Genomic DNA, 27,147 nt, shown 5'->3' on the forward strand with positions numbered 1-27,147 from the left:
TATCTACTGCTATGAAATAGCTTAAATCCTTAAAGGCATTTGTAACTGAGAAAAGAAACTGTTTTGAAGACTATGAATCCCAAGCGAAAGAAATGGCACGGGATAAGAACTACCAGGATTCGTATAAATGAATAAAACAATGCAGCAGCACTCTAACAATTTGTAGATGGTGGTAGAAACACAGGCGACTCAGACGTGCAACTTAACGGCAGCAGGAAATTTAGAGTGGACACATACTTACCGATCATACATTCCTTGGTAATAACTAGTTTGGATACGCGAGAAAAAATAGTATGAAGAAATATTTAGTAAATTTGGCTTCTTAGAAACTCTTCATACTTTAGATGATCATGATAAAAACTCACTGTGATGATCTAGCCAACTTCTATAGCGAAGACCTTACTTCTACAGAACTATTCATGGAACATCTCCACTTTAGGTCACACATGATGATAGATATAGAATCAATAAAGAAAGCAAACGTAGGTAATAAGACCTTAACCGCAAATGAAGAAGAAAATTGTCCGTGTGGTTAGCCTAGTGGCTATGCGCTTCGCAACCATATGCCTGGGGAAGGAGTGTTCTAGGTTCGATTCCTGTTGACGATGTGAAGAGCTTAAGGATCTTCCTCAGCCATAGCCAAGTTAGCTGGTCTTAGGCATGGACAGCAAGGTTTTTCCCCCAGTTTGCCTGTTTGTGGGGTTTTTCATCCCACAAGCAGGCACCCTGGCCCTGTGAACACACACACGGATACAGTCAGGAATACTTAAGACAATCCCTCCAGCCATAGGTCTGAATTGCCAGCTATGCCAGTCCAGAGCCCAGATAAAAATAGGAGGGATTGAGGTGGTGCCGTACCTCCCCGTAAAATGGGCTCATGGCAGTTGAATCACCATACGAAATGAAATGGAAAGATGAAACTGTGTTACCATTAACAAAATTTACGCTTATATGCATAATAAACATATATTTTCAGTATTTCCTAATATGGAAATCTCTATGAGAATTTTTTTTTTCAATGATGGTTACGGTGAACGTTCATTTTCTAAAATGCAATTACTAAACAATGAATTAAGAAACAGCATGGCACAGTCATGATTAAATCACCTAAGTTTAATGAGCATTGAAAATGAGATTTTACAAAATATTAACTTTGATGATTTAATATACAATTTTGCCACATCAAAATGTAGAAAAGTCACTTTATAATGTTAGTTTTGCTATGGGGAAGTGTGCGAGTGGGAAGGAGTGAATTGTTGTGTTATTTTTGTTTTGAATATCACCTTCACATCCACATTGGAATTACTTGGGACTTCAAAATCGCTGAATATCTTATTATTATTATTATTACTGAACATTAGGAAATGTGATAGGGGGCCTCACATTTCTCTTCCTGCCAGGGGGCCCAAAAAGTTGTTGATTCGGCCCTGCATACACACACACACACACACACGCACACAACTGTCGTTCAAGAAGATAGGATTAACCACCTGATCAGAGGATTAATTAGGTTTATATGAACCAAGTTGCTCATCTCTGATCACTTAGCTCAACATGTTAGATGAGATTAAGATAATTCCCAGGAGAATCATAAAATGAGATAAATGTCTCACGGGTTAGTTCTTGTTAAATTGCTGTCTTTGAGTGCGACACATATCTTGTAATAAATAAATTCAGATATGCAACAAATATATGGAATATTTTATATAATTAGTTGTTTGTTTATTTATTTGTGAAGTGGAATAAATTTATATAAAATAATTTGAAATGTGATTTATTGAAATTAGTGTGGAGTACTATTTCTTACTCTCTATGTGTGAATGTTATCCAAATTCTTCTTGAACAAGCATAACAAGAGTACAAAGAATCTTACCCGGCCAACAAGACTTTCTGCACTTCCTAATATTTCTTCATAAGGCAGATCCAGAGATATCTGTTGTGGAAGAGACTGACTAGCAGTTCCTGATGCAGTGTTTCTAGTGCCTGGTAAGGTAGAAAAAAAAAATTATAACACACACACATGCGCTTTCAACCACCTCTGGTTGAAAGTAAAATGTTCCCGTATTGTGGTACAACATTGTAAAAGATAGCGTGCATTTTTTCCCACTCACCTCTATCTTGAAAAAACTTAATCAGAAGGAAAAAAAGGCACATTTTGTATTATTATTATTGTTATTATTATTATTATTACACAGAAACTTCAAAGACTCATTACAGGAAGTCCACAGTAACCATTAACCATAATAATATGATAAGTATTGTGTGGTACTTAACCATAAGTCCCACATGATACTTATCATATCTCAACTTAAACTCATTCACTGATAGAGCATTCACAACCACCACTAGCAATTCACTCCACTCATTCAGCACTCTACAAGCAAAAAATTTACTCATGTCTTTCTTAATCACATGCTTTCAAACAACTTTCAGGAGTGACCCTGGAGCAGCCCACATAATGTAAATACATGCAGAATAAAGGTACAAGCTAGGAACATGACAAGGTTGATAAGAAACAAAAAGTACAGGGCAAGCAGCAGCCAGTTAGGCTAAGAAAAATTCCATTTCACAAAATGTATATAACTAGCCTAGCCTACTGTTACAACCTGACTGGCACATAAACCTTTAATCTATCAATAAATCATTTACAGGCTTTCAGCACATACAAATCACATGTATAACGTTCATATAGCAGCATTTAATGTTCAAAATGTCCTCCTTTTGCCTTCACATACTCCTGAAGTCTGTGGGCTGCATATCAATGGCAGCATGCATAACATTCAATTGAAATGCTGCCACTGCTCGCTCCAAATTAACCTTCAGGCTGGCAATGCTGGGGTATTGTTTCTTGCAGTCTACTCTCTCTCAAGCACTGCCCACAATTTGAAGTCCAACAGATTCAGATCGGAACATGTGGGTATAGAGTGATGTAAAAACACCAAATAAAATTACCAATATTGAGATTATCGATTCTTCTTCTTTGAGTGCCATCTCCTATCGGTGGTCGGCGACCACCTTGGCAAATTTTGAGCGATTCTCAGCTATTCTGAGCAGTCTCTCAGAGTTCATACCAGTCCACTGTCTGATATCTGCCAACCAAGATTTTCTTCATCTTCCTTGTCCTCTTCTTCCATTTATCTTCCCTTTTATAATCAATTGAAGTATCTTATATTTTTCATTACGAAACCAAGATATGCAGTTTTCCTTCTTTTTATGGTATCTAAAAGTTCACGTGATTTCCCCATCTGTTCCAGTACTTCCTGATTGGACGTTTTTGCTGTCCATGGGATTTTTAACATTCGTATAACCACATCTGAAAGGCTTCAAGTCTTTTTATTGATGTTGTCTTCAAGGTCCAAGTTTCTGCACCGTACAGCAGTACAGACCATACATAGCATTTAACCATGCGTACTCTAAGCTCTAAGTTTAAACTGCGGTTACACAGTGCTGATTTCATCAAGAGAAAATTTTTTCTTGCCATTTCAATTCTAACTTTTATTTCCATTTCTGGATTGCAATCTTCATTTAACCAGCATCCGAGATATTTAAACTTTGCCACTCTTTCTATTTGTTTCCTATTTAAAGAAAGTGCTAAATTAAGAATTGGTTTCTTACTTATGACCATGAATTTAGTTTTGGTGATATTTATTTTTAATCCCATTTTTTCACTCTCTGCATTTATTAGTTCCAAAAGATTTTGAAGATCCTGAATATTGTCAGCCAGAAGAGCTGTATCATCGGCATATCGGATGTTACTGATGATTTCACCATTTACACTAATCCCTTCCTTTCTTCCTTCCAAGACTTTTTGAAATATGGCTTCTGAGTAGATGTGAAAAAGACGAGGTGATGGCACACATCCTTGCCTTACTCCTCGTTTGATGTTAATGGAGTCTGTAATAATGTCATCAACTTGAACAGATGCCTTTTGGTTCCAATATAAGTTTTCAATGATCCTGATGTCTTTACCATCTAATCCAATTCTTTTTAATAGTACAATCATTTTAGCATGTTGGACTTTGTCAAATGCTTTCTCGAAGTTGATGAAGCAAATGAATATTACCTTGTTTTGGTCAATACATTTTTGAAATAAGATCTGAGAACAGAAAAGGGCCTCTCTTGTTCCCAAGCCGTTTCTAAACCGAATTGGGTATCACTGATGGTGTCTTCACATTTTCTGTATATTCTTTTTTGAATTATTTTCAGAAACATTTTGAGAACGTGACTCATTAGGCTGATCATTCTATAGTCATTACAAGTTTTCGCATTTACTTTTTTAGGTAGCATGATGAAGGTCGACTGTAACCAGTCTTGAGGGATTATGTCTGTATCGTAGATCTTATTAAATAGCTTTACTAATATGTTAATGTTGTCACCTTCTAATAACTTTACTATTTCTGCTGGTATTCTATCTGGTCCCAGGGCTTTACCATTTTTAGCTGAGTTTAATGCACATTCCACCTCTGATTTTAGAATGCATGGACCCTCCATATGTTCATAAGTATTTTCTGGGTTCTGTCTGTTATCAGTGAAGAGTTCTTCTATATATTTCACCCATTCTTGTATTTTGTCATCCTTTTTGGATATAATTTCTCCCTTTTTGTTTCGAAGGATACAGAATTGTTTTTTCTTATATATACCTGAGGTCTCTTTCATCTTTTTGTGTAGATTAAAATTGTCATGTTTCTCCTGTAGAATTTCTATTTCTTTACATTTTTCATTCATCCAGATTTCTTTTGCTTTTTTGATCTTGTGTTTAATAATTTTCTGAACCTCTGTATATTTTGTTGGATTATGATTTTTATATGATCTGCGTTGATCCATGAGAGAAAGAATTTCATCAGTCATCCAATCTTTCTTTTTTACCGCTCTATTAGGACATAATGTATTGGTACATTTCTCTATGAAGACAGATTTCAATTTGTCCCACGATTCATCAACCCTCACGATGTCATCATTCTTGATAAGACTTTTTTTGTATAAATATAATATTTAATATAATAATAATACATTAATATTGATTAATTAATTAAAATTAATATTAATTTAAAATTTTAATATATATACAGGTATCCCTCGATTAACGCGGTTAATTAATCCCTCAATGTTACGGCGTTAATGAAATCTAATAATCAATGGTAAAAATTACAATTCGTCCATGATCGATTACTATTAATAATTCGTTTTATATGGTACTCTTTTAGGAAAGATAAAAAATCAATGCAAAGTAAATGTTTAATAAATATTTGTACCTACATTATTTACTGCAATTTTTTTATCAAAAGAAGTTATCAAGAGTCGTTTGAACAGTTTTAGTTTTTTTCTTATTGGCATAAATTTTACGATAACAAGCAAAATGACTCTCCAGACCTCGGCAAACAAGCAATAAAACATAAATAAAAAAACACTGCAAATATAATACATGATGGTACAAATTAAGTGGATACTGAATCCAACATTATTTCATAGCCAAATATAGAAACTACAACAGTTTCGTTCCGAATATATAGAAACTAAAAGTTTCGGCAGATGCAAGCATAATTTACTGCCAAAATGACTCTCCAGACCTCGGCAAACAAGCAATAAAGCATAAATAAAAAAAACACTGCAAATATAATACATGATGGTACAAATTAATTGGATACTGAATCCAACATTATTTCATAGCCAAATATAGAAACTACAAGAGTTTCGTGCCGAATATATAGAAACTAAAAGTTTCGGCAGATGCAAGCATAAGCAACCTTATGGGCAACTCGTAGTAAAGGTGGAGTAAGCTCCAGATCAATTTCCTTATTATTTTCCATATCATTATGGAAAATAATAAGGAAACACATCTCCTAGAGGATATGTATGATAAATAAGCCTTTGGCTCTCTATTAGTAATACATGATGGTTTATTTATTTTCAGTTACAATCTAGAAATTATTGAACAAAGAATAAAAACAACAACAACAACAACTAAACCATGCTATACTGATATTGGAGGTTGCGGTATCTCTCAGATACAATTTACTGTCAAATATCACAAACCTTTACATAACATGTGTTAAACCAAACTGACAGCAAAAAACACTGCAGAATATCACTCATATGAATGCACTGCTGCTCATGACCTCCAAGCTGTACACTGAATTATGTAAGAATATTTATATTAAACATTTTTCATGTATCTGTCAGATTAGCTGCAAGCTCCACAGGGTTAAAGGAGCGTTAATCAAAACTCTTGCCACGTATATCAAGGGATTGTCACAATTAATTTCGCCGCATTAAGCAAAACCACGTTAAGCAAGGGATACCTGTGTGTATATATATATAATTTTATTTTTATTTTTTTCAGTTAGGAAAATATTGACCATTTTAGTTGTCTTACTTAGCTATTAAGGTGGCAATTTTTAGAATTTTCTGTTATTGTCTGATTGACGTTCTGTAATTCCATACTGAAGATGCTCATGAAACTCAGGCAAAAATTCTACAAATGTGAGTTGTTTTTTTTATCTGTATGACCACATCTCAAAGGCTTCAAGTTTTTTTTATTGATATTGTCTTCAAGGTCCAAGTTTCTGCACCGTACAGCAGTACAGACCATACATAGCATTTAATCATGTGTACTCTTAGCTCTAAATTTAAATTGCATAACAAGTGTTGATTTCATCAGGAGAAAATTTTTCCTTACCATTTCAATTCTAACTTAGCCGGCCTGGTTGGCCGAGTGGTTAGCGTATCCGCTCTCCAGCCAAAATGCTGCGGGTTCGAATCCCACCATGGGCATGGATGTTTGTGATTGTCTGTGAAAAATACTAGTGGTGGTGGACAGTAGATGGCATTGGTGTAGATGATGATGTCGTAGTTGATGTATTGAGTGGTGAAGACAGAGAGTTGTAGAGTAGGTGCCCTCCCTCGATGAGTCTTTGGACTCCCTGGAGGTGTAATAGTAATAGTAATAGTAATAATAATTATAATAATAAAACTTTTATTTCCATTTCTGGATTGCATTCTTCAATTAACGAGTATCCGAGATATTTAAATTTTGCCACTCTTTCAATTTGTTTTCCATTTAAAGAACGTGTTGAATTAAGAATTCATTTCTTGTTTATGACCATCATGAATTTAGTTTTGGTGATATTTATTCTTAATCCCATTTTTTTCACTCTCTTCGTTCACTAATTTGAGAAGATTTTGAAGATCTTGAATATTGTCAGCCAGGAGAGCTGATATTAGCATATTGTATGTTATTGATGATTTCACCATTCATATTAATCCCTTCCTTTTAAGATTTTTTGAAATATGGCTCCTGAGTATATGTTAAAAAAGAAAGGCAATAGTACACATCCTTACCTTTCTCCTCATTTGATGTTAATGGAGTCTGTAATAATGTCATCAACCTGAACAGATGCCTTTTGATACCAATATAAGTTTTCAATGATCATTATATCTTTACCATCTAATCCAATTATTTTTAATAATTCAATCATTTTAGTATGTTGGACTTTGTCAAATGCTTTCTTGAAATCGATGAAGCGAATGAATATGTCCTTGTTTTGGTCACTACATTTTTGGAATAAGATTTGAGAACAGAAAAGAGCTTCTCTCATTCCCAAAACATTTCTAAAGCCGAAATGGGTATCACTGATGGTGTCTTCACATTTTCTGTATATTCTTTTTTGAATTAATTTCAGAAACATTTTCAGAACATGACTCATTAGACTGATCATTGTATAGTCATTACAAGTTTTTGCATTTGCTTTTTTAGGTAGCATGATGAAGGTTGACTGTAACCAGTCTTGATAGATTATGTCTGCATTGTAGATCTTATTAAATAGCTTTACTAATATAATAATGTTGTCGCCTTCTAATAACTTTACTATTTCGGCTGGTATTCATCAGGGCCTAAGGCTTTACCATTTTTAGCTGAGTTCAGCACATATTCTACCTCTGATCTTAGAATGCATGGATTTTCCATCTGTTCATAAGTATTTTATGGGTTTTTGTCTGTTATCAGAATGTCCTTTTCAGATATTATTTTTCCCTTTTTTGTTTCGAAGGATACATAGCTGTTTTTTCTTAAATACATCTGAGATCTCTTTCAGCTTTTTGTGTAGATTAAAACTGTCATTCTTTTCCTGTAGAAATTATATTTTTTTACATTTTTCATTCATCCAGATTTCTTTTGCTTCTTTATTCTTGTCTTTAATAATTTCCTGAACTTCTTTATATTTTGTTGGACTATAATTTTAATACGATTTGTGCTGATCCATGGGAAAAATAATTTCAGTTATCCAATCTTTCTTTTTTACTGCTCTGTCAGTACACAAGGTATTGGCACATTTCTCTATGAAGACAGATTTTAATTTGTCCCATGATTCATCACCGCTCATGACATCATCATTTTGATAATTGATATCTCTTGATTCAGATCTTGACTCAGTTTTTTTTTCTTATTTCTGAGTTTTTTAACTTTCCTTGATCAAACCTTTTTTGTTGATGTTTCTTAAGCATAGCTTTCAGTCTATTTTAACTCTGTCACCAGTAGATTATGATCAGAAGCATTATCTGCACTAGGATAGGTTTTTGTACTCTTTATGGAACTTTGAAATTGTTGATCAATTAGCAAGTAATCTATTTGGTTTCTGACTATATTTGCATTATTATCCTGTGGTGATTGCCAAGTGTATAGCCTTTGGGGTGGTAGCTTAAACCATGTGTTTGTGATTATTAGTTTCTCTTCTTGGCAGAATTGAATAAGACAGTCTCCTCTCTCATTTCTTTAATAAATTTAGTTTAATCCTTTATTCAAGTTGAAAGTTTATTTTTCACTTGGTTAGAATATAATAAATTTAGTTTAATCCTTTATCCAAGTGTGAGCAAACAAAGTTTGCGCCTGAAAGTATCTTCAGGACTGGGGTAAGGTAGTGCAACACCAGGACGACTCCTTGCAAAGGTGGAGCAAGGTACTATCACTTCTATCTCAGTATCTCCCACAATGCAAAACACATCTTGCAGATATGTCTAATGTTATGCATTAAGGGAAGGGCCACTACCCAGTCCTGAAGATACTTTCAGGCGCAAACTTTGTTTGCTCACACTTGGATAAAGGATTAAACTAAATTTATTATATTCTAACCAAGTGAAAAATAAACTTTCAACATCTTTCTCTAAATCCAGAGTAATTTATTAAAAAGGTGCCACACCATTTGGCAACTCCTATAGGTAGAGATGACCTTGCTAATGCTTCTGGCTGGTATCTCCACTTGGGCCTGACTCCCACTGAAGAGACCTCAATAAAGGTCGAAACTAGTCTGGGTAGTGGCCCTTCCCTTAATGCATAACATTAGACATATCCGCAAGGAGATGTGTTTTGCATTGTGGGAGATATTGAGATAGAAGTGATAGTAGCTTGCTCCACCTTTGCAAGGAGTCGTCCTGGTGTTGCATTACCTTACCCCAGTCCTGAAGATACTTTCTGGTGCAAACTTTGTTTGCTCACACTTGGATAAAGGATTAAACTAAATTTATTACCTTTATCCAAGTGTAAACAAACAAAGTTTGTGCCTGAAAATATCTTCAGCACTGAGGTAAGGCATTGCAACACCAGGCAACTCCGAGCAAAGGTGGGCCAAGCTCTCATCACTTCTTGTCTCAGTATCTCCCATAATGCAAAACACATCTTCTTGCGGACATGTATACTTCTATGCATTAAGGGAAGGGCCACTACCCAGATCGGTTTCAACCTTTATTGAGGTCTCATCAGTAGGAGGCAGACCCAAACGTGGAGATACTAAGGCAGAAGCAATAGGAGAGGTCATATTTTTTACCTATAGGAGTTGCCAACAGGTGTACCACCTTATTACTGAAATTACTCTGGATTTAGAGAAAGACATTGGAAGTTTATTTTTCACTTGGTTAGACTATAATAAATTTAGTTTAATCCTTTATCCAAGTGTAAGCAAACAAAGTTTGTGTCTGAAAATATCTTAAGGACTGAGGTAAGGCAGTGAAATAGTCTAACCAAGTGAAAAATAAACTTCCAACATCTCTCATTTCTTGTTCCCAGTCCATGTTCGTCAAATATATTTCCACTTCTGCCTTCCTAACTTTAGCAATAAAATTACCCACGATGATGTTAATATCATGTTTATCGTGTTTCTATTTATCTTATTTAATCTAGCATTTATCTAATGAAGAAAAAAAACATAGGGAGTTCTTTCAATATGCAGCTATGAGAAAATATAATGATTATGGAAGATCACATCGGATGAAGAAATGGTAAAAAGATATAACTACTGTGGTGAATATAGTTGAGATATCAAATAAGCAGTTCAAAAAGCTGTTTCATCCTTGTGAGTGATAAAATGCAGAGTTTGAGAGCAATTGAAGGGGAGAAGGAGAGATTGACTGTGAGTGAACAAGAGGTATATGGGAAATTGAACAAACTTGATGTTAAGAAGGTTTTGGGACTTGATGATATATCACTACATGTTTTGAGGGAATGTGTCAGGGAGTTGACATCTGCTTTGGTGTACTTATTTAATAGGAGTCTTACACTGGGTCAAATCCCAAAGGAGTGGAAGGAAGGTTTGTATTGCTTTAAAAGGGAGATGAGAGAACTCACACTTCAAATTATTGGCCAATATGTGTGTCAGGTGTTGTGTGTTCAAAGTGTCAGACAGGTTAGTGAGAACCCAGATCCACAATTGGGTTGACAACAGCAGTTCACTTTGAATGAATTTAAAGGAAGGTCATGTTTTAGTAATTTGCTTACTTATAATAATGTGGCATGCATTGGACAGTGGAGGTGGATATACAGTAGTATACTTAGATTCAATAATCTGCCATGTAGTAAATTGACAGTTAAACTAGAATGGATGGAGTTCAATACTGCCAAGTGTAAATTTTTAAAATTTGGAAAACAAAGATGGGTTGTAAAGCACTTGGTGGGGACATATTGGAGGAGGTAGAGGAAATAATAGGGATATCATAGTTAATAGGGATCTAAAATTTAGAGGATGCATTGCTAAAGTGTAAGGCAACACAATGAATATTAGATTAGTGAACTGAACTGGAGAATGGCTGCATGCTAGATATCAGTAATTTGTGGATGGGAAGCAACATTCTAGAAGAGGAAATTCATTAGTGGTGTGCCTCAGGGGACTGTTTTAAGGATATTGCTGTTTAACCTGCATGTTAATGATACTGATGAAGGTCTGGGGATATTCAGTTGTTTGAAGATGATGCAAAGTTGGGAAGAACTATGGAAAGTAGGGTAGATGTGGCCTTACAACAGGATGTGAATAAACTGAGTGAATGGGCACAGGAGTGTGATCCACAGTTTAATATTGCCAAGTGTAAATTTTTAAAATTTGGAAAACAAAGATCGGTTGTAAAGTATACACTTGGTGGGGACATATTGGAGGAGGTAGAGGAAATAATAGGGATATCATGGTTAATAGGGATCTAAAATTTAGAGGATGCATTGCTAAAGTGTAAGGCAACACAATGAATTCTGGCAATGATGTGGAGGACACTGAGTTGTAGAAGTAAGGAGATTCTGGTTCCATTGAATAAATCCTTAATTAAGCCATATATGGACTACTGTACACAGATTTGATCAAATTTAAGAGGTATTGGAAATGATGCAGAGGTGACTGGATAAGGTGGCTTATCCAGTCACCTCTGTATGTCTTTCTGGAATGTTGAGTGCGAAGAGGTTGAGAAGATGCAATTTATAGACTCTAACAGACAGGAGGAGGTGTAATATGATATATAAGTTGGTAAGGGGGTTCTTATCAGATTAATGTTGAAAGAGATTTTTCATAGAATGGTGAATGATGGGTGGGAGAACAAGGTCATCAATGGAAGTTATATAAGGAGGATGTGAGCAAAAGAGTGAGAAGTAAGTTTTTTGCATGGAGAGAGTGGTGAATGTTAGGCACCGCATTGCCTGAAATTGTGGTGCCTACAGAGAACGTGAATGTATGATGAGCTGTGTGTATGACAGAGAGACCTTCCACAATAAGTCTTTGACTCCATGGAGGACTGAGGATAATAATAATAATAATAAACTTATACTTAAAACCACAAAACCAACCAGGAAGTGCTGTGAATTTAGAACATTATTGTAATGTTGTTATAATATAAGTTATTATTTAAAGATTAAAAATATGGTATGTGAATCTGTGTATATAAAATGATTAATCATTATCATTTTTTGATATGTACCCTCAAGAGGTGTACATGGTACTATGAGAATATGATTAAGTTTACATTTTTACTGATTTCCTGTCAACAATTTTCCTCTCAATTAGTCTAACACTTACAATCATAAAACATTGTCAGACATTAGATTTCTGACTTCTAGGATAGTGCTTTATTGACTGCATCAATCTACCTATATCTTGGCATTAGTGCTGCCATCTTAGCATCAAACACTTATTTAGAAGTCATTATATTACCTCAAATTAGCCCTGCTCAAGCATTATTGAATGCTAACAATGTCTAGATACTTCCTAAGATACTCATTTTTACTATGATTCTGTGACTGACACCATCTTTTTACTCTTCAAATTTTTCAGAAAACTCTCATATCTGTAGTCTCTAGTCTTTGATATAAACTGTTTTATTTCTAACTGAACTTTCATATCCTTAAGCTAAAACTATCTAGTCTAGCTATAAATACTGTTGCTACTTGAACAGCACATAAACCTTTAATCTCTTCTAAATCACTTCTGACTGTAATCCTCTTGGATCTTTGTCTTCTTCTATGTCTTTTTTCCTGCCATCCTGGCCCAAAACACTTCTTTTGCTAACTTTTACACTCCCATTCAAGGTAATCTTGCTACCTTAACACTGAGATTAGCTGTGTTATCAAATTCTTGAATGCTAACAATGTCAAGTTGTTATTATTAACATCTGACCTCCATGGAATCAAAGTATTAATCATGGGAGGTCCATACTCTCAGATACAACAAAGTTCATTGAAATTTACCTTAAACCCATTCCCAGTTTCTGTGTGTGTAGGCACGCATGCACACACACACTTTCAGGCAATGTATTTCATTCTCCATGCAAGGAACCTGATTCTAACTCCCTTGCTCATACCCTCCTTATCCAACTTCCCTTGTCTTCCTCTACTCTATGAAAAATATCCTCCACATTAATCTGGTAACAATCTTTCATCTACTTTATGTCTCAATCATATCCCTCTTTCTTTTATTCACATGGCTCTGCAAGTTATATTCCCCCCCCCCTTAATCTCTTTTCTTATCTGACATTCCATAGATCCGATAATGACTTAGTTAACTTTCTATGAACCACCTCCAGTCAAAGAGAAACAGGGAAATGGGGGGGGGGGGAGCCCAGGTGGAAAGGGAGACATGGCATAGGGAGAGTGGATGTTGAAATTGGCAGTGAATGTATGAATGAAGATGGGGTATATTGTGATGTGGACAGGAAAGTTGAGAATGAGGAGATATATGTGGTTAGTGGTGATAAAGGTGATATTCTGTCCACTGCTGGTTATAGACCTAAAAATGAATCACTGTTTGTTTAGAAATGTCAGAAGTATCAGAAATAAGGAAGATAAAATGCTTTCACTCATTTATTTTCCCCCAAATCATTGGAATAAGTGAAACATGGTTGAATGAAGATGATATTCTAATGGGAATAGAAATTGAAGGATACAGTATTTTTCACGAGGATAGAAAGAACAAGAAGGGGGGGGTGCGGATGAGCAGGGGAATAATATCCACATAAGGTAGACATGAAAGAGGGCAATAGTGGCAATGACTATGAGACAGAGTGGTGTAACATGGAGGTTGACAGGAAGACATATTTAATTGGATGTTGTTATAGATCCGGAAATGTAATTTTAATTATGGCAGTATAGATTAGAATGAAGAGATACCATTTGGGAATAAGGAAAATGAATTTCTTGAGTTCTTGAGAGATAACTATATCAGGCAGCATGTAAAGGAGGACATACGAGGATTGAGAGTTTTAGATGTGATCATTTAATCAGAGGATGTAATTGTGAGTGGGGTACTTTCCTTCAGATGGCAAGAGTGATCATGAAGTGATCACCTCGGTTGTGACTAACTATATGCAGACTTTTGTGAGGAAAGGATATATGTGGAATTATAAAGCTGGTGATTATGACAAGCTTAGGAGACATGTTGGAGCTATAGCATGGAATGAGGAGTTGAGCAGTAAGGAAATAAATGCTGCTTGGGAATGACAAAGAAATACATAACAGTATCAATGAGTGAATGTTCCAAAGACCAAAAGGCTGAATAAGGTAGGTGTAAATTGGATGAAGGAGGAGCTTAAGCATGGAAGAAGAAGGAGGATGCAGTACAAGATGAATAATCAGTTATATGAAGAGTATAAAGAACAAGTCATTGAGGGTGACTCAGTTAGTAAGGAAAACAAGCCAGTCCCAATGTAATTAACATACAATGTAATAATAACATCCATTTAAACAATAATGATCCCAGAAGGGATCCCTGTTATGATCCCAGAAGGGATCCCTGTTAAGGAATCCCTTCTGGGATCCCAGAAGGGATTCCAATAATGACATTCCTCTTTTGGGATACCACTCCTCCATACAAAACCTGTTGATTACCTGTATGTTAGCCAATAAGCTATTGAACCACAAGTCTGTTATCTGATCCCATCTGTTTGAATTTAGATACTAGCATGTGGAAGGTCTATCAAAAGCCTTTGAAAAATCCAAGTATATCACTATGCATTTGCTTTATCTAGTAAATTTATCACCTTGTTTTAATACCTATTGTTAAGCATAACCTCCCCCTAATAAACCCGTGTTGACCATCATAAAGAATACTGGTATTATCAACCTAATCCTCACCAGCCTGTCTAACACCTTAACAAAAATCTAGACAACACACAGATCGGCCTATAATTTGTAGCCTTAGTCGTATCCCCACACTTTGTGAAGTGGAACAATTTTTCTCGTCTTGCATTCCTCTGGGACTTGTCCTGTTGCAAGACTCATGTTAAACAGATGTGCCAAAGTTACCATTAATTCCTGAGAGCAGTGGTTCCCAAACTGTGTGCTGTTGCACCTTAGAACACTGCAAAATATTCCAATATTTTCACTGAAATGATACTTAGCTCACATGGTTTTAGAATTGGACCATCAATGTGTTGATGCAATGATAGGAAGGACATCTAATGGACACTGTACAAACTACTAACTGTTTTGCTTTTGTTAAGTAGGCCTATGTTCTACTTTGGGTGCCATGAAAAAAATGATACACTAAGGGTGTTGTGAACGGAAAACATTTGGGAACCACTGCCTTAGAGCATTCCTTCAAGACACATGGTAATATATTATCAAGTCCTACTGCCTTATTAACATCAAGTTTACTTATTTCTTCATATATTCTCCTGCTCATTCACCATCTGTCCTTCCTTCCTCATACACTCTTCACTCTAATTTCTCACGATGTTGCTTTCATGAAGATGAAATGCACTGAAAAACTGCTGATTGAATACTTCAAATATATCCTCTGCATCAGTTACCAATCTGTCAATGTCATTAACTAGCATCATCCTCTCATAGTCGTTTTACTTCTACTTGACACATAACAAAAGAACTCACAAGGACTTTTTTTTAGTGTTCTGCACTTTTGCTATCTTAATCAACTGAGACACCTTTCTCGCAGTTTTCTCCTAATATATATATATATTTTTTTTATAAATATAATATTGATAACTGATGTCATCTGTTCACTTACCTAATCTTTTTCAGAACTCTCATATTCATGGTTGGTCTTCAATCTTTAATCAAGTGTTTTATTTCTAACCAAGCTCTCAGATCCATAAGTTAAAATTGGTTTCAACACTGTTTTGTATACAGCTAGTTTAGTGCATTTCGATTAATTTTTCTCTTATTCCACGGAAACTTATTCAGTTGACTTACCACCATACCAGCTTTTCTAATTCTGTTGTCTGTTGAAAGTTTATTTTTCACTTGGTTAGAGTATAATAAATTTAGTTTAATCCTTTATCCAAGTGTGAGCAAACAAAGTTTGCGCCTGAAAGTATCTTCAGGACTGGGGTAAGGTGGTACAACACCAGGGCAACTCCTTGCAAAGGTGGAGCAAGCTACCAACACTCCTATCTCAGTATCTCCCATAATGCAAAACACATCTCCTTGCGGATATGTCTAATGTTATGCATTAAGGGAAGGGCCACTACCCAGACTAGTTTTGACCTTTATTGAGGTCTCTTCAGTGGGAGCCAGGCCCAAGTGGAGATACCAATGTGGCAGCTCCTATAGGTAGAGATGACCTTACTAATGCTTCTGCCTGGTATCTCCACTTGGGCCTGGCTCCCACTGAAGAGACCTCAATAAAGGTCGGAACTAGTCTGGGTAGTGGCCCTTCCCTTAATGCATAACATTAGACATAACCGCAAGGAGATGTGTTTTGCATTATGGGAGATACTGAGACAAGAAGTGATGAGAGCTTGGCCCACCTTTGCAAGGAGTTTCCCTGGTGTTGTACCACCTTACCCCAGTCCTGAAGATACTTTCAGGTGCAAACTTTGTTTGCTTACACTTGGATAAAGGATTAAACTAAATTTATTATAATTCTGTTGTCTATTTTCATATTTAATTTTCCATATTCACTAAAAATTGTGCCTACATAGCTGAAATGTTTTGGATGTTCTATAGGTCCTTTATTCAAGATTCAGTTGATGTTTTCAGTGTATTTTGTATTAATTTATGAAACCTTATTGCACAAGTGTTTCTCAAACAACATATTCATTGTCTTTGTCTTTCTATTGCTGATTTTCATACAAATTTATTACAGCAGTTATTCAATTTAGGTAGCCAATCCTTCAGACTTGTACTGGATTCATTTAGGAGTATAACATAGAATAAAGAGCTTAGTTGAATATCTCCCATTTTGAAATCAAGTTTAATACCACTTTGCTTTGTAATGTGATCCATATAGATGATGTGTCCACCCTTATATTTAGAAAGACTTAAGTGTCATTTAATAATTTGCCAGCCTAGTTGGCCAAGTGGTTAGTGTATCAGCTATTCAACCAAAAGGCTGCAGGTTTGAATCCCACCATGGGCATGGATGTTTGTGATTGTCTGTGAAAATACTAGTGGTGATGGTCGGTGGTAGATGGCATTGGTGTAGATGATAAAAGTAGTTACGGTTGGTGGAGACGGAGAGTTGTAGAGTAGGTGCCCTCCCTTGATGAGTCTGGACTCCCTGGAGGTGTTACGTAATAATAATAATGCTTAATGGAATAAATAACAAAAAGAGGGAAAAATACATTTATTAAATGTTTAATACCACTTTGCTTTGTAATGTGATCCATATAGATGATGTGTCCACCCTTATATTTAGAAAGACTTAAGTGTCATTTAATAATTTGCCAGCCTAGTTGGCCAAGTGGTTAGTGTATCAGCTATTCAACCAAAAGGCTGCAGGTTTGAATCCCACCATGGGCATGGATGTTTGTGATTGTCTGTGAAAATACTAGTGGTGATGGATAAAGTGGTGATGGAAAAATATAGTGGTGATGGAAAAATACATTTATTAAATGTATTTTTCTATAGTATTTATTTCTATATTAAATGTATTTTTCTAACTAGCTGAATGAAAGGTTTCATTCAGCTAGCTACTTTTATACATTCTCCTAATGATCAACTACACCCTCTTGAACATTCTGGAGTGTATAACGTTCCTTTGTGCCTACAGTTTATCCTACTTTGGAAAGACTGGTAGATAAGTTAAAATTTGTCTTGAAGAACACAAAAATTACACCCAAGGTCATCTGTATAACAAGTCTGGAAATTCAGACCTTGCTCTGCTCAGATGAATAAAAACATCTTTATTATTATATAGAAATCATTACAGTTCCAAGAGGCTATTCTTAGAATCAGCATCAGCCATGAAGCACTTTCCCAACCTCAACAAGTATTATTATTATTATTATTACTTAACACCTCCAGGGAGTCCAAAGATTCATTGAGGGAGAGTATGCTCTACAACTCTCCATCTCCACCAATCCATCCACCACAACTACTTTCCTCATCTACATCAACACCATCTACCACCAACCACTAGTATTTTCACAGATAATCACAAACATCCATGCCCACGGCGGGATTCGAACCCGCAGTCTTTTAGCTGGAGAGCAGATACGCTAGCCACTCGATCAACCAGGCCAGCTGCATTAATTTACCAAAGATCTGAGAGACTATCATTTTAAGATCTAATGGCCAGATTTCTCTAAATTAACTTGGGAGTGTTGGTGGATAAGGAGATGAAGTTTAGGGGGCACACTGCAAAAGTAGCTAAATCAGCTCATCAACTCACTTGGTTGTTGAAAAATACCTTGACGAGCAGAGACAAGCAAGTTATTGTACCTCTGTACTGAGCCTTGATAAGACCTCATCTCGATTACTGTGCCCAGATTTGGTCACCTCGGTTCCTTCTTGATGGGGAGGAGGTGGAGAGGATCCAGAGGCGAGTGACTAAGATGATAACAGGTCTATGGAATGAACCATATGAGAACAGGTTGAAGATTTGTGGGTTGCAGAAACTAGTTGATAGGCAGAGGAGGGGAGATATGATTGAGACATTCAAATTGCTAAAGGGATTCTATAGGATTAATTCAGAGGATATTTTTGAGATCAGGACTGGTGGTGGGAGAACTAGGGGACACCTATGGAAGCTGGGCAAGAGTGTGGTTAGCAGGGGTGTTAGAGCTGGGTTCTTTACTTTTAGAGTGGTAAATGAGTGGAATAAACTGCCAGAGTCTGTTGTGGGTGCTATGATGGTGAACGAGTTCAAGACAAGGTATGATAGATACTGTGAGAATGTAATCGCATAGTTGTGTGGACATGATGTTTAGGGCCTCCCTCGATGAGTCTAAGGACTCCTGGAGTCGCCCGAAATAATAATAATAATAATAATAATATAGGCGAAGTGGATACTAGTTCCAACATTATATCAAAGCCAAATGTTTATACAACCTATGAGAGTTTTGTAAGTTGACCTGAAAGCTTAGGAAAATACAATTCTTGGCATCTCTGAGTTGCCTTAGTTTGCATTACTTAAAAAACATGGGTGCTGCTCTAGCATCCATATATTCGTTTGCCTTTTATTAGTATATTTGATAAAGGTTTCACTAGCTTGACAACTGTTTTGAACTGGTTGGTTCTCTTCAGAAACCAGGCAGAATCCTTAAGAGAGCAAAACTCTCATTCAATACTAAGGAAATCAAAATATCAGAGAAATGTATTTTTTGTAAGTGAACTTTCTGTCGGTGCTCAAAAGTAAATACTAAAGTTATTTAGTTTAGCGCTGTGTGCCTGTCACTTATAGAAAACCAGCATCATAAGAGCTTAATAAATGTATTTTTTTCCTCTTGGTGTTGTTTATACCATTAGGCATTATTATGAATGTCTACCCTTGCCTAACACTTGATTTAACATCAAACTGTCTTCCTGTACCTCCTTTAGTTGTAACTGCTGACTTACACCAAATATTACATACAATTATTACACCACTAGAAAAAGTGTTGCTAGATGGAAGTGCAATGTGTGTGATGCATTGCAAGAGATTAGAAGCAAGAGATGAAGTGAAAAATCAGGAGAGTGGTATTGAAGAGACAGAAGTGCTTGGTAGTGGAAACAATAGTAGTAGTGTGAGAGACGAAGAGAGAGAGAGAGAACAGAGATGAAACAAACAGGGAATTGGGGGGGGGAGCTGGGTGGACAGGGAGAGTGGGCGTTGAAAGCAGCAGTGAATGTATGGATGAAGATGGAGTATATTGTGATGAGGGTGGGGAAATTGAGAATGAGGAGATATATGTAGTAAGCGGTAGTTTACAGGAAGATATTTACTTGGATGTTGCTATAGATCCAGAAATGTGGAGGGTGGTGACAAAAAAATGTATAAACAACTTGGATTAGTGAACAAAGGAAGAGTAATTATTATTGGTGATTTTAATTATGGCAATACAGATTTGAATGAAGAGATAGCATTTGGGAATAAGGAAAATGAATTTTTCATGCTGTCTGAGATCGTTGTCTCTGGAACTTGAGAAATTCATTTCTCAAGGATCGTTGTCTCTGGAACTTGAGAAACACAAGGATCGAGAGTTTTAGATCTGATCATTTTATCAGAGGATGTAATTGTGAGAGTGGAGTTTCACAACTTCCTCAATTTGCCGAGAGTGATCATAAAGTGAACACTTGGGTTGTGGCTAGCATATGCAGACTTCTGTGAGGAAAGGATATATGTGGAATTATAAGGCTGCTGACATAACAAGTTTTAGAACACAGCTTGGAGCTATAGCATGGAATGAGAAGTTGAGCAGTAAGGAAATAAATGCTGCTTGGGAATCACAAAGAAATTCATAACAGCATTAATGTGTGAATGTATTCCGAAGACCAAAAGGCTGAATAACCTAGGTGTAAAATGAATGAATGAGGGGTTTAATCAGGAAATCTGGAAGAAGAAGGTACTTTGGAGACATTAGAGGATAAATAATGGTAATAATCAGTTATAAGAAGAGTATAAAGAATAAGACAGGAGAGTGACTCGGTTAGTAAGGAAAACAAAAGTGTAGTATGAGCAGAAATTGACAAATTAGGGGGGAAGAAAAACCCTAGAGAGTTTTTTAGATATGTGTCAAGTAGAAGGAAAAATGATCACGGTAAGATGATGTTAATGGATGGAAATGGTAGAATGGTAACTGCTACAGAAGACATTGTTGAGGTATTCAGTGATCAATTTATAAGAGTGTTTCATCCTACTAGAGAGAGAGAGAGATTGGTGAGAAGTAGGATAAAGAAATGGGTTCATAACAGCAGTAATCTCTGTGGTTATCAGCATGAATTTATTAAAGGGAAATATTGTTTTATTAACTTACTCATGTACGTTAATAAAACATACATATAAATAAAGCATCTCCTCTGTCCAAGATAATTGTCACAAGGTGACAAATATCTTGGACAGTGGAGATGCATATACAGTGGTGTACTTGGATTTTGCAAAAGTTTTTGATAGACTGCCACACGACAAGCTGTTAATATAAATTGTAACAGATGGGACTGGATAAGACTTCTGAGTTGGATCAGTGACTGGGTATCAGAAAGTTGTATATGGGGGTGCAGTATTCCAAAAGAGGAAGGTCACTGGTTGGGCACCTCAGGGGTCAGTTTTGGACCATTGTTGTTCAATTTGTATGTTAATGATATTGGGATGGGTTTAACAAGTGATATGCATCTGTTTGCAGATGATGCAAAATTGGGGAGAGAGCAATGCAGTATCAAGCAGATGTTATGGCCTTACAGTGGGAATTGAATAGATTGTATGAATGGACAGCTAAGCAGAACTGTCAGTTCAATGTTACAAGGTATAAGGTTTTGAGATTCGATAAGCAACGATGGGATTCAAAGTATATATCTAGAGGGGAAATTTTAAAGCAAACAGAGGAGATGAGAGATCCAGAAGTGGTGGTGGACAAGGATCTGAAATTCATTAGCTGCATTGTGAAGATGTCACATCAGATAATGGTAATGATGCAGAGGACCCTGAAGTAAAGAGGTTATGATGCCATTGTATAAGGCCTTGATCATGCCTCGTATAGATTACTGTTCACAGATTTGGTCGCTGGGTTTTCACACTGATGAGGATATGTTGGAAAGGGTCCAGAGAAGATTCACAAAGATGATCAGTGGTCTTTGGAATGTGGAGTACAGGGACACATTGAGAAAATGTAAGTTACAAAGACTTGTGAATAGGAGGAAGAGGGGGAGGAATTGAGATATATATATGCTAGTCAGGGGTTGTTATCAGGTTGACATGGAAGAGATTTTTCATAGAATCGGAGAAGAGGAAGAACAAGAGGCCATTGCTGGAAACTGTATAAGGAGGGTGTGAGCAGAGCAGTGAGGAGAAGGTTCTTTGCATGGAGAGTGGTTAGTGAGTGGAATGCATTGCCTGAGTGTGTTGTGAATGTAGACACACTGAATCAGTTTAAGGCATGGTTGAATGAGGATTGTGTGCAATAGTGTGTACCTCCCACGATGAGTCTCTGACTCCATGGAGGTTAGATGTTAATAATAATAATAATAATATAGATTATGTGTTGCTCGATATAATGTCCCATTTACTGCATATGACTGTAGAATTTTGAACAGCTTTTCTCTCGACACTTTGTCACATATCTTTTCCAGATCTACGAAACTTAAATACAGATGCCTGTTATGTTCTCATCATTTTTCGACTGCTTGTCTTATTGGGAAAATCTAATCTTTATAATCTCCATTTGGCCTGAACCTAGCTTGCCAGCATTGACACTGTAAAACTTTTGACTCAACATTTGACCTTTTCTAGTCGAATATTATTTACTTTAGCTGCCTTTCCCAATTTCCGGTTTTTGATAGCTTTTTCTACCTCAAGTATAAATAGGTACTCCTGATTTCTTGAATATTTTCTACCACTGTGCTGTCACTGCTTGTTTCATTTAGCAATCTTTCAAAGTAATTAGTCCAGACATCTAGATTATCTTCAGTTTTCATGTGACCTTTATGATCTGCGATTCCTTTTACAGTATTTATTCTTCCCTTTCTAAGCTTTTTCAGTAGCCTACAGAATGTTTTGCATCTTGTCTCCTTCCCGATATCAATTTTCTATTTTCATACCAAAGTCTTCCCATGACCTTTGTTTAAATAGTTTTACACAGCACTTCATTTTATTTTATTTGTTTTCTGTATTTTCTCAGAGCACCAGCTGACTCACTTGCCAAAAACTTTAGATACACTTTCTTCTTTTCCTTGGTTGATCGATTCAGCTAGAAAGGCATGATGAGGTTGTGTGCATGGATAGAATAATACAATTTTTCTTCAGTCTGCCAGTGAACTCTAAGGTTTAGTTGTTCTTTTCAAACTTTGATTTTTTCTTGAAGAATGTTTGTATATTTGATTCTACTATTCATCTCAGAAAGCTGTTTAAATTTGATTTTGTTTTAGAACTGTCTTGTCTTTTCAATATGATATTCAATTTTATCCTACTCAAAACTGAATAGGGATCGCTTCCAACTTCAGATTCTCTGTATACTCTTTTGTCCTGAACCAGCATGAAGATATCACTATCAACAATAATATATACTCAATGAGACTTATTTCTTACATCTCTCTGTGCGAATTTGTGCACATTTTTATGCTGAAACATGATGTTAGTAATAACAAGTCCATGTCTTGAAAAGAAATCCAGCAGGCACTTATCATTCTATACATTAGTTATTTATTCTTAGATTATTTATAAAATAAATGAAAATAAAGCTAAAGAGCAGGCTCCTTAAACTTATATGCATCTTCCTAAAATTACAGTGATACATGGAAACAATAACATATTTTACTTTGATTTAAAACATTATGTGTTCACCTGTATGTGTCAATGCAATTATTAATGAAGATAAAACATTACAAAGTTAAGAGCAGTGTTTTTTTCTCACATGATGGAGAAACATCTTAATGAAGACATTTAGCAAATCAAGACTTCAAGTTGATTGCTAATATAATATTTAAATAATACAGATCAGTCTGAATACTACAGTGAGTTATATGACAGCCAACTTTCTAATACCAACTTTTTCTAACTCTGACCATACAAAAACCAATCATTCCACCGTGTGCTGTTTGCAATTTTAGCAATCATATGAACACTGGTCCTCTATCTATGATTGGAAAAGCCTGAAACTTAGTTGTTCCTGTATCTGTTATTTGTAGTTTTACTAATTAGCTGACCACTGCATCTTACCTAACATTGAAAGACTGTGAAAACCGATTTTATTCTCATATCTGTTATTTGCAGTCTTGCTTATTATTTCAACATCAAACTACTACTTAGTATCAGAAAAATCTAAAAGTTGATGTTGTTTGCAAATTTATTGATTCTTGGATATTGATCCTCTCAAACCTGATATCCGATTATTCTAAAGAACCTCCCACCAGAACCAAAAGGGTCAGATATCATGTAACTCACTATAGCCTGCAAAGGATAGATGAAACACATACATGTACATGAAGATATATATTTAAATACTAGCCATGATAGGAAGCCCTGTGAGATGGGATGTATCCAGTTCCTTCACTAAGAGCCTTTCTGGGACAGATTTTGTAGTTTTCATTCTCTGGTGATACACCAGCAACAGCCATCGCAGGTAGGTGTGCTAAACGTAAAGATGCAGCAATATGAGATAAGGTTTCTTCAGAGGAATGGTCTGATGTATTATCTAGTGTCCTCTGGCTCAAAATTGGTAAATCATGACTATCTTGCTTTCCCAGACATGGCAAACGAAATGTACTCACTGGAACTTTGTTAATGAATTTGCGAGGAGGAGGAGTTGGAGGTTTCAGCTCCATCTGGTCTTCAGTATCAATAGAAATACTAAAAATAAAATAAAAATTAAATTAAAGAAACATAATAGCAAGATTATGGTGCTTAAAACTGACTGTTGATGGCGTTACATGAAAAATATTAATAGTATAAACAAATGAATTTAAAGTAAAAAAATGTGAATGAATATCATATCCTCTTTTATAATTTTTTAAAAAAAAATTCTCTATCATATAATAATAATAAGGAAATATAAACTAAATATAGAAATTTATGAAACCCTATATCCACCATCACTGTAGGCACTTGATTTTTTTTTTTTTTCACCTCAGAGGTGAACAAAATCAAATTCTTTGAGCTCTTTAGTCTTATTTCTCATTTTAGAGTAGCCTACTAACAGTCTCTTGGAAGTTTCTTCCTGATAATGCACATTATTATTTCCATTTCCAAATTCCCCCAGCCCCTATTCAACATACCCTCCCTCTAACTCAACAGTAATAATCTTTCCTATCATATTCTATTGTCTTAACTGCGATTAGTATGTATATTATGGTGAGATAGGTAGTGAAGACACGTGCTTCTGATAATGGTAAAAGCTTTGACACTGAGTAATTTGCATGCACTTCTATACAAAGCTGAAGAATCAAATATAGTCACATTAAAAAAAAAAATAATTTTAGTAATCAGTGTGTGTGTAACAGATTCAGTAGATTCAAGTTAAATCATGAAAGGACATGTTTGCAGCAGTGCTTAAAGATAAGTATTTTTTTCAAATTTTAGTTAATAATAGTAAGTTAATTTTATTTATTTATTTATTTATTATATGAGTGTGTGATAGATTGCTGGCCTGATTGGCCGAGTGGTAAGCTATCCGCTCTCCAGCCAAAAAAGGCTGTAGGTTCGAATCCTGCTGTGGGCATGGATGTTTGTGATTGTCTGTGAAAATGTTAGTGGTGGTGGTTGGCAGTAGATGGCATTGGTGTAGATGATGAAAGTAGTTGTGGTTGGTGGAGTGGTGGAGATGGAGAGTTGTAGAGTAGATGCCCTCCCTCGACGAGTCTTTGGACTCCCTGGAGGTGTTACGTAATAATAATAATATTTTGTATGAGAGTAGATAGTGCCATGGCATGAATGCATAGTAGAACAATTGCAGCAACGGAGAATGGGTGAATTGTTTGATTTTGTTCAGTGCAGTATGTGTACACCGAATACATCTCACAATGTACAAAATTTGACATCTGGGTAATGAATGTTTAGGAAGTGTTGAGAGTGAATACTAGTTGTGTAGAGAAAGTAAAACACATGATAGTGAAGTAGAAAATAATTAACAGAAGTCTGAAACGGTTTGTGTTGGCAATATTGCTGAAAGTACAGTAGTAGAAAGTTAGGAGGACATGGAAGAATAATGCATTTATATGAAGTTCTTCATAGGCCAAAGCATAAGATTGACAACTTGCAAAAACATCAAGTGATTGGTAAATCGAAAAGAGAAAAAAGCAAGATGTAAGAAAGAAGAATTTTATGTTGATTCCAGGATAAGACAAGTAGTTGTAGAAATTACATTCAATTAATTACTGTATTTTTCCGTGTATAAGACGCCCCCATATATAAGATGAACCCTACTTTTTTGAACCCAAAATTAAGAAATCAATATTTTAAACATAAAACAGAACATGTTTGATAAAATTTTTTAAATATTCGAAGTATATTTAGTAATTAGGTAATATTTTTAAGATACATACTAAGAAATTGTGCATCACTCTCAGTTCCGGGCATATCATTTTCTTCATCAAAATATTGTTAATGCATTAATCTATCCTGCCAACGAGTTTCAGAATGTATGAATGCTTCAGAGTTCCAATTGGTTTATTCAGAATCAGCCGTTAATGACGTCAATCGACAGAGTTAACAAAAGCTAGTGATTGGCAGAAGTCTATTCGTGGAGACAAGGTACCGACAGTTTCGCCATGGTAACCGTGGATCTCTCAACTGGTTTCCCCCCCCCCCCTTCCATGTATAAGACAAACCCCAATTTTTGGTCTGAAAATTTTTGAAAAAAGTATCATCTTATTACATGGAAAAATACAGTAATTTAATTTGATAAGAGGAGTACTTAAAGAGAGCATGACAATCTTGTTTCCCTGATGAAAAAAAAAAAAAAAAAAAAAAATATATATATATATATATATACATATATATATATTAATGAAGCTGTTAGGATGAAAAAAACATACAGTGAAAGATCTGAATGCTTTTGGATGATACTAATGACCTGAAAGATGAATGATACTACATGAAAGAGTTACTGGTAGAAGAGGTGAGTTGGAGTTAGGCAAGTATCACAAATATATCAATGCTCAGGTTGTGCAGAAGAATGATGTGGAGTCTGTAGACCTATGGACTGAATTTGATGGATGGAAAGACTTATATAATGCTGACTGACTGTACTTAAAAGGAGTCAGAGTTAAGTGTCTAGAGAAAACTTTGTTCACTGAGAATACAGAAGTGAAAAGTTAGGAAAACTAAAGCTATTTGGGTGGATGCAGATGAATAAGTGTGCAGGTGACTGAGCGTGAGGATGACCAAAAGATACAAATCTAGTCTCACAAGTGAGATAATTGAATGGGATAGTCAATGCAGGGTGCAAAAGTGACTGGAACCTAAGAGAATGCTACAGTTTATGCATAACTAGCTGAACCTTCCTGCTTCACTGAGATGAACTTATACTGCCAACAGTTCACTTCAG

General features: G+C 35.7%; 1 protein-coding gene across 1 annotated transcript in view; it reads right to left on the reverse strand.

The window, feature by feature from the left end:
- LOC150108907 (muscle calcium channel subunit alpha-1-like) overlaps window positions 1–27,147 on the reverse strand; it is a 1,617,925-nt gene that overhangs the window by 18,971 nt on the left and 1,571,807 nt on the right. The window contains exons 45-46 of the mRNA XM_090414483.1: window positions 24,112–24,452; window positions 1,874–1,983 (exon numbers count right to left, since the gene is read on the reverse strand). Of these exons, the coding sequence (XP_090270609.1) occupies window positions 1,874–1,983; window positions 24,112–24,452 (451 nt within the window). The remainder of the gene's footprint in view (window positions 1–1,873; window positions 1,984–24,111; window positions 24,453–27,147) is intronic.

This window comes from Typopeltis vanoorti, chromosome 2 (genome assembly GCF_054136105.1).
Source record: "Typopeltis vanoorti isolate ZY-2024b chromosome 2, IOZ_Tvanoo_1.0, whole genome shotgun sequence".
NCBI classification, from domain to species: Eukaryota; Metazoa; Arthropoda; class Arachnida; order Uropygi; family Thelyphonidae; genus Typopeltis; species Typopeltis vanoorti.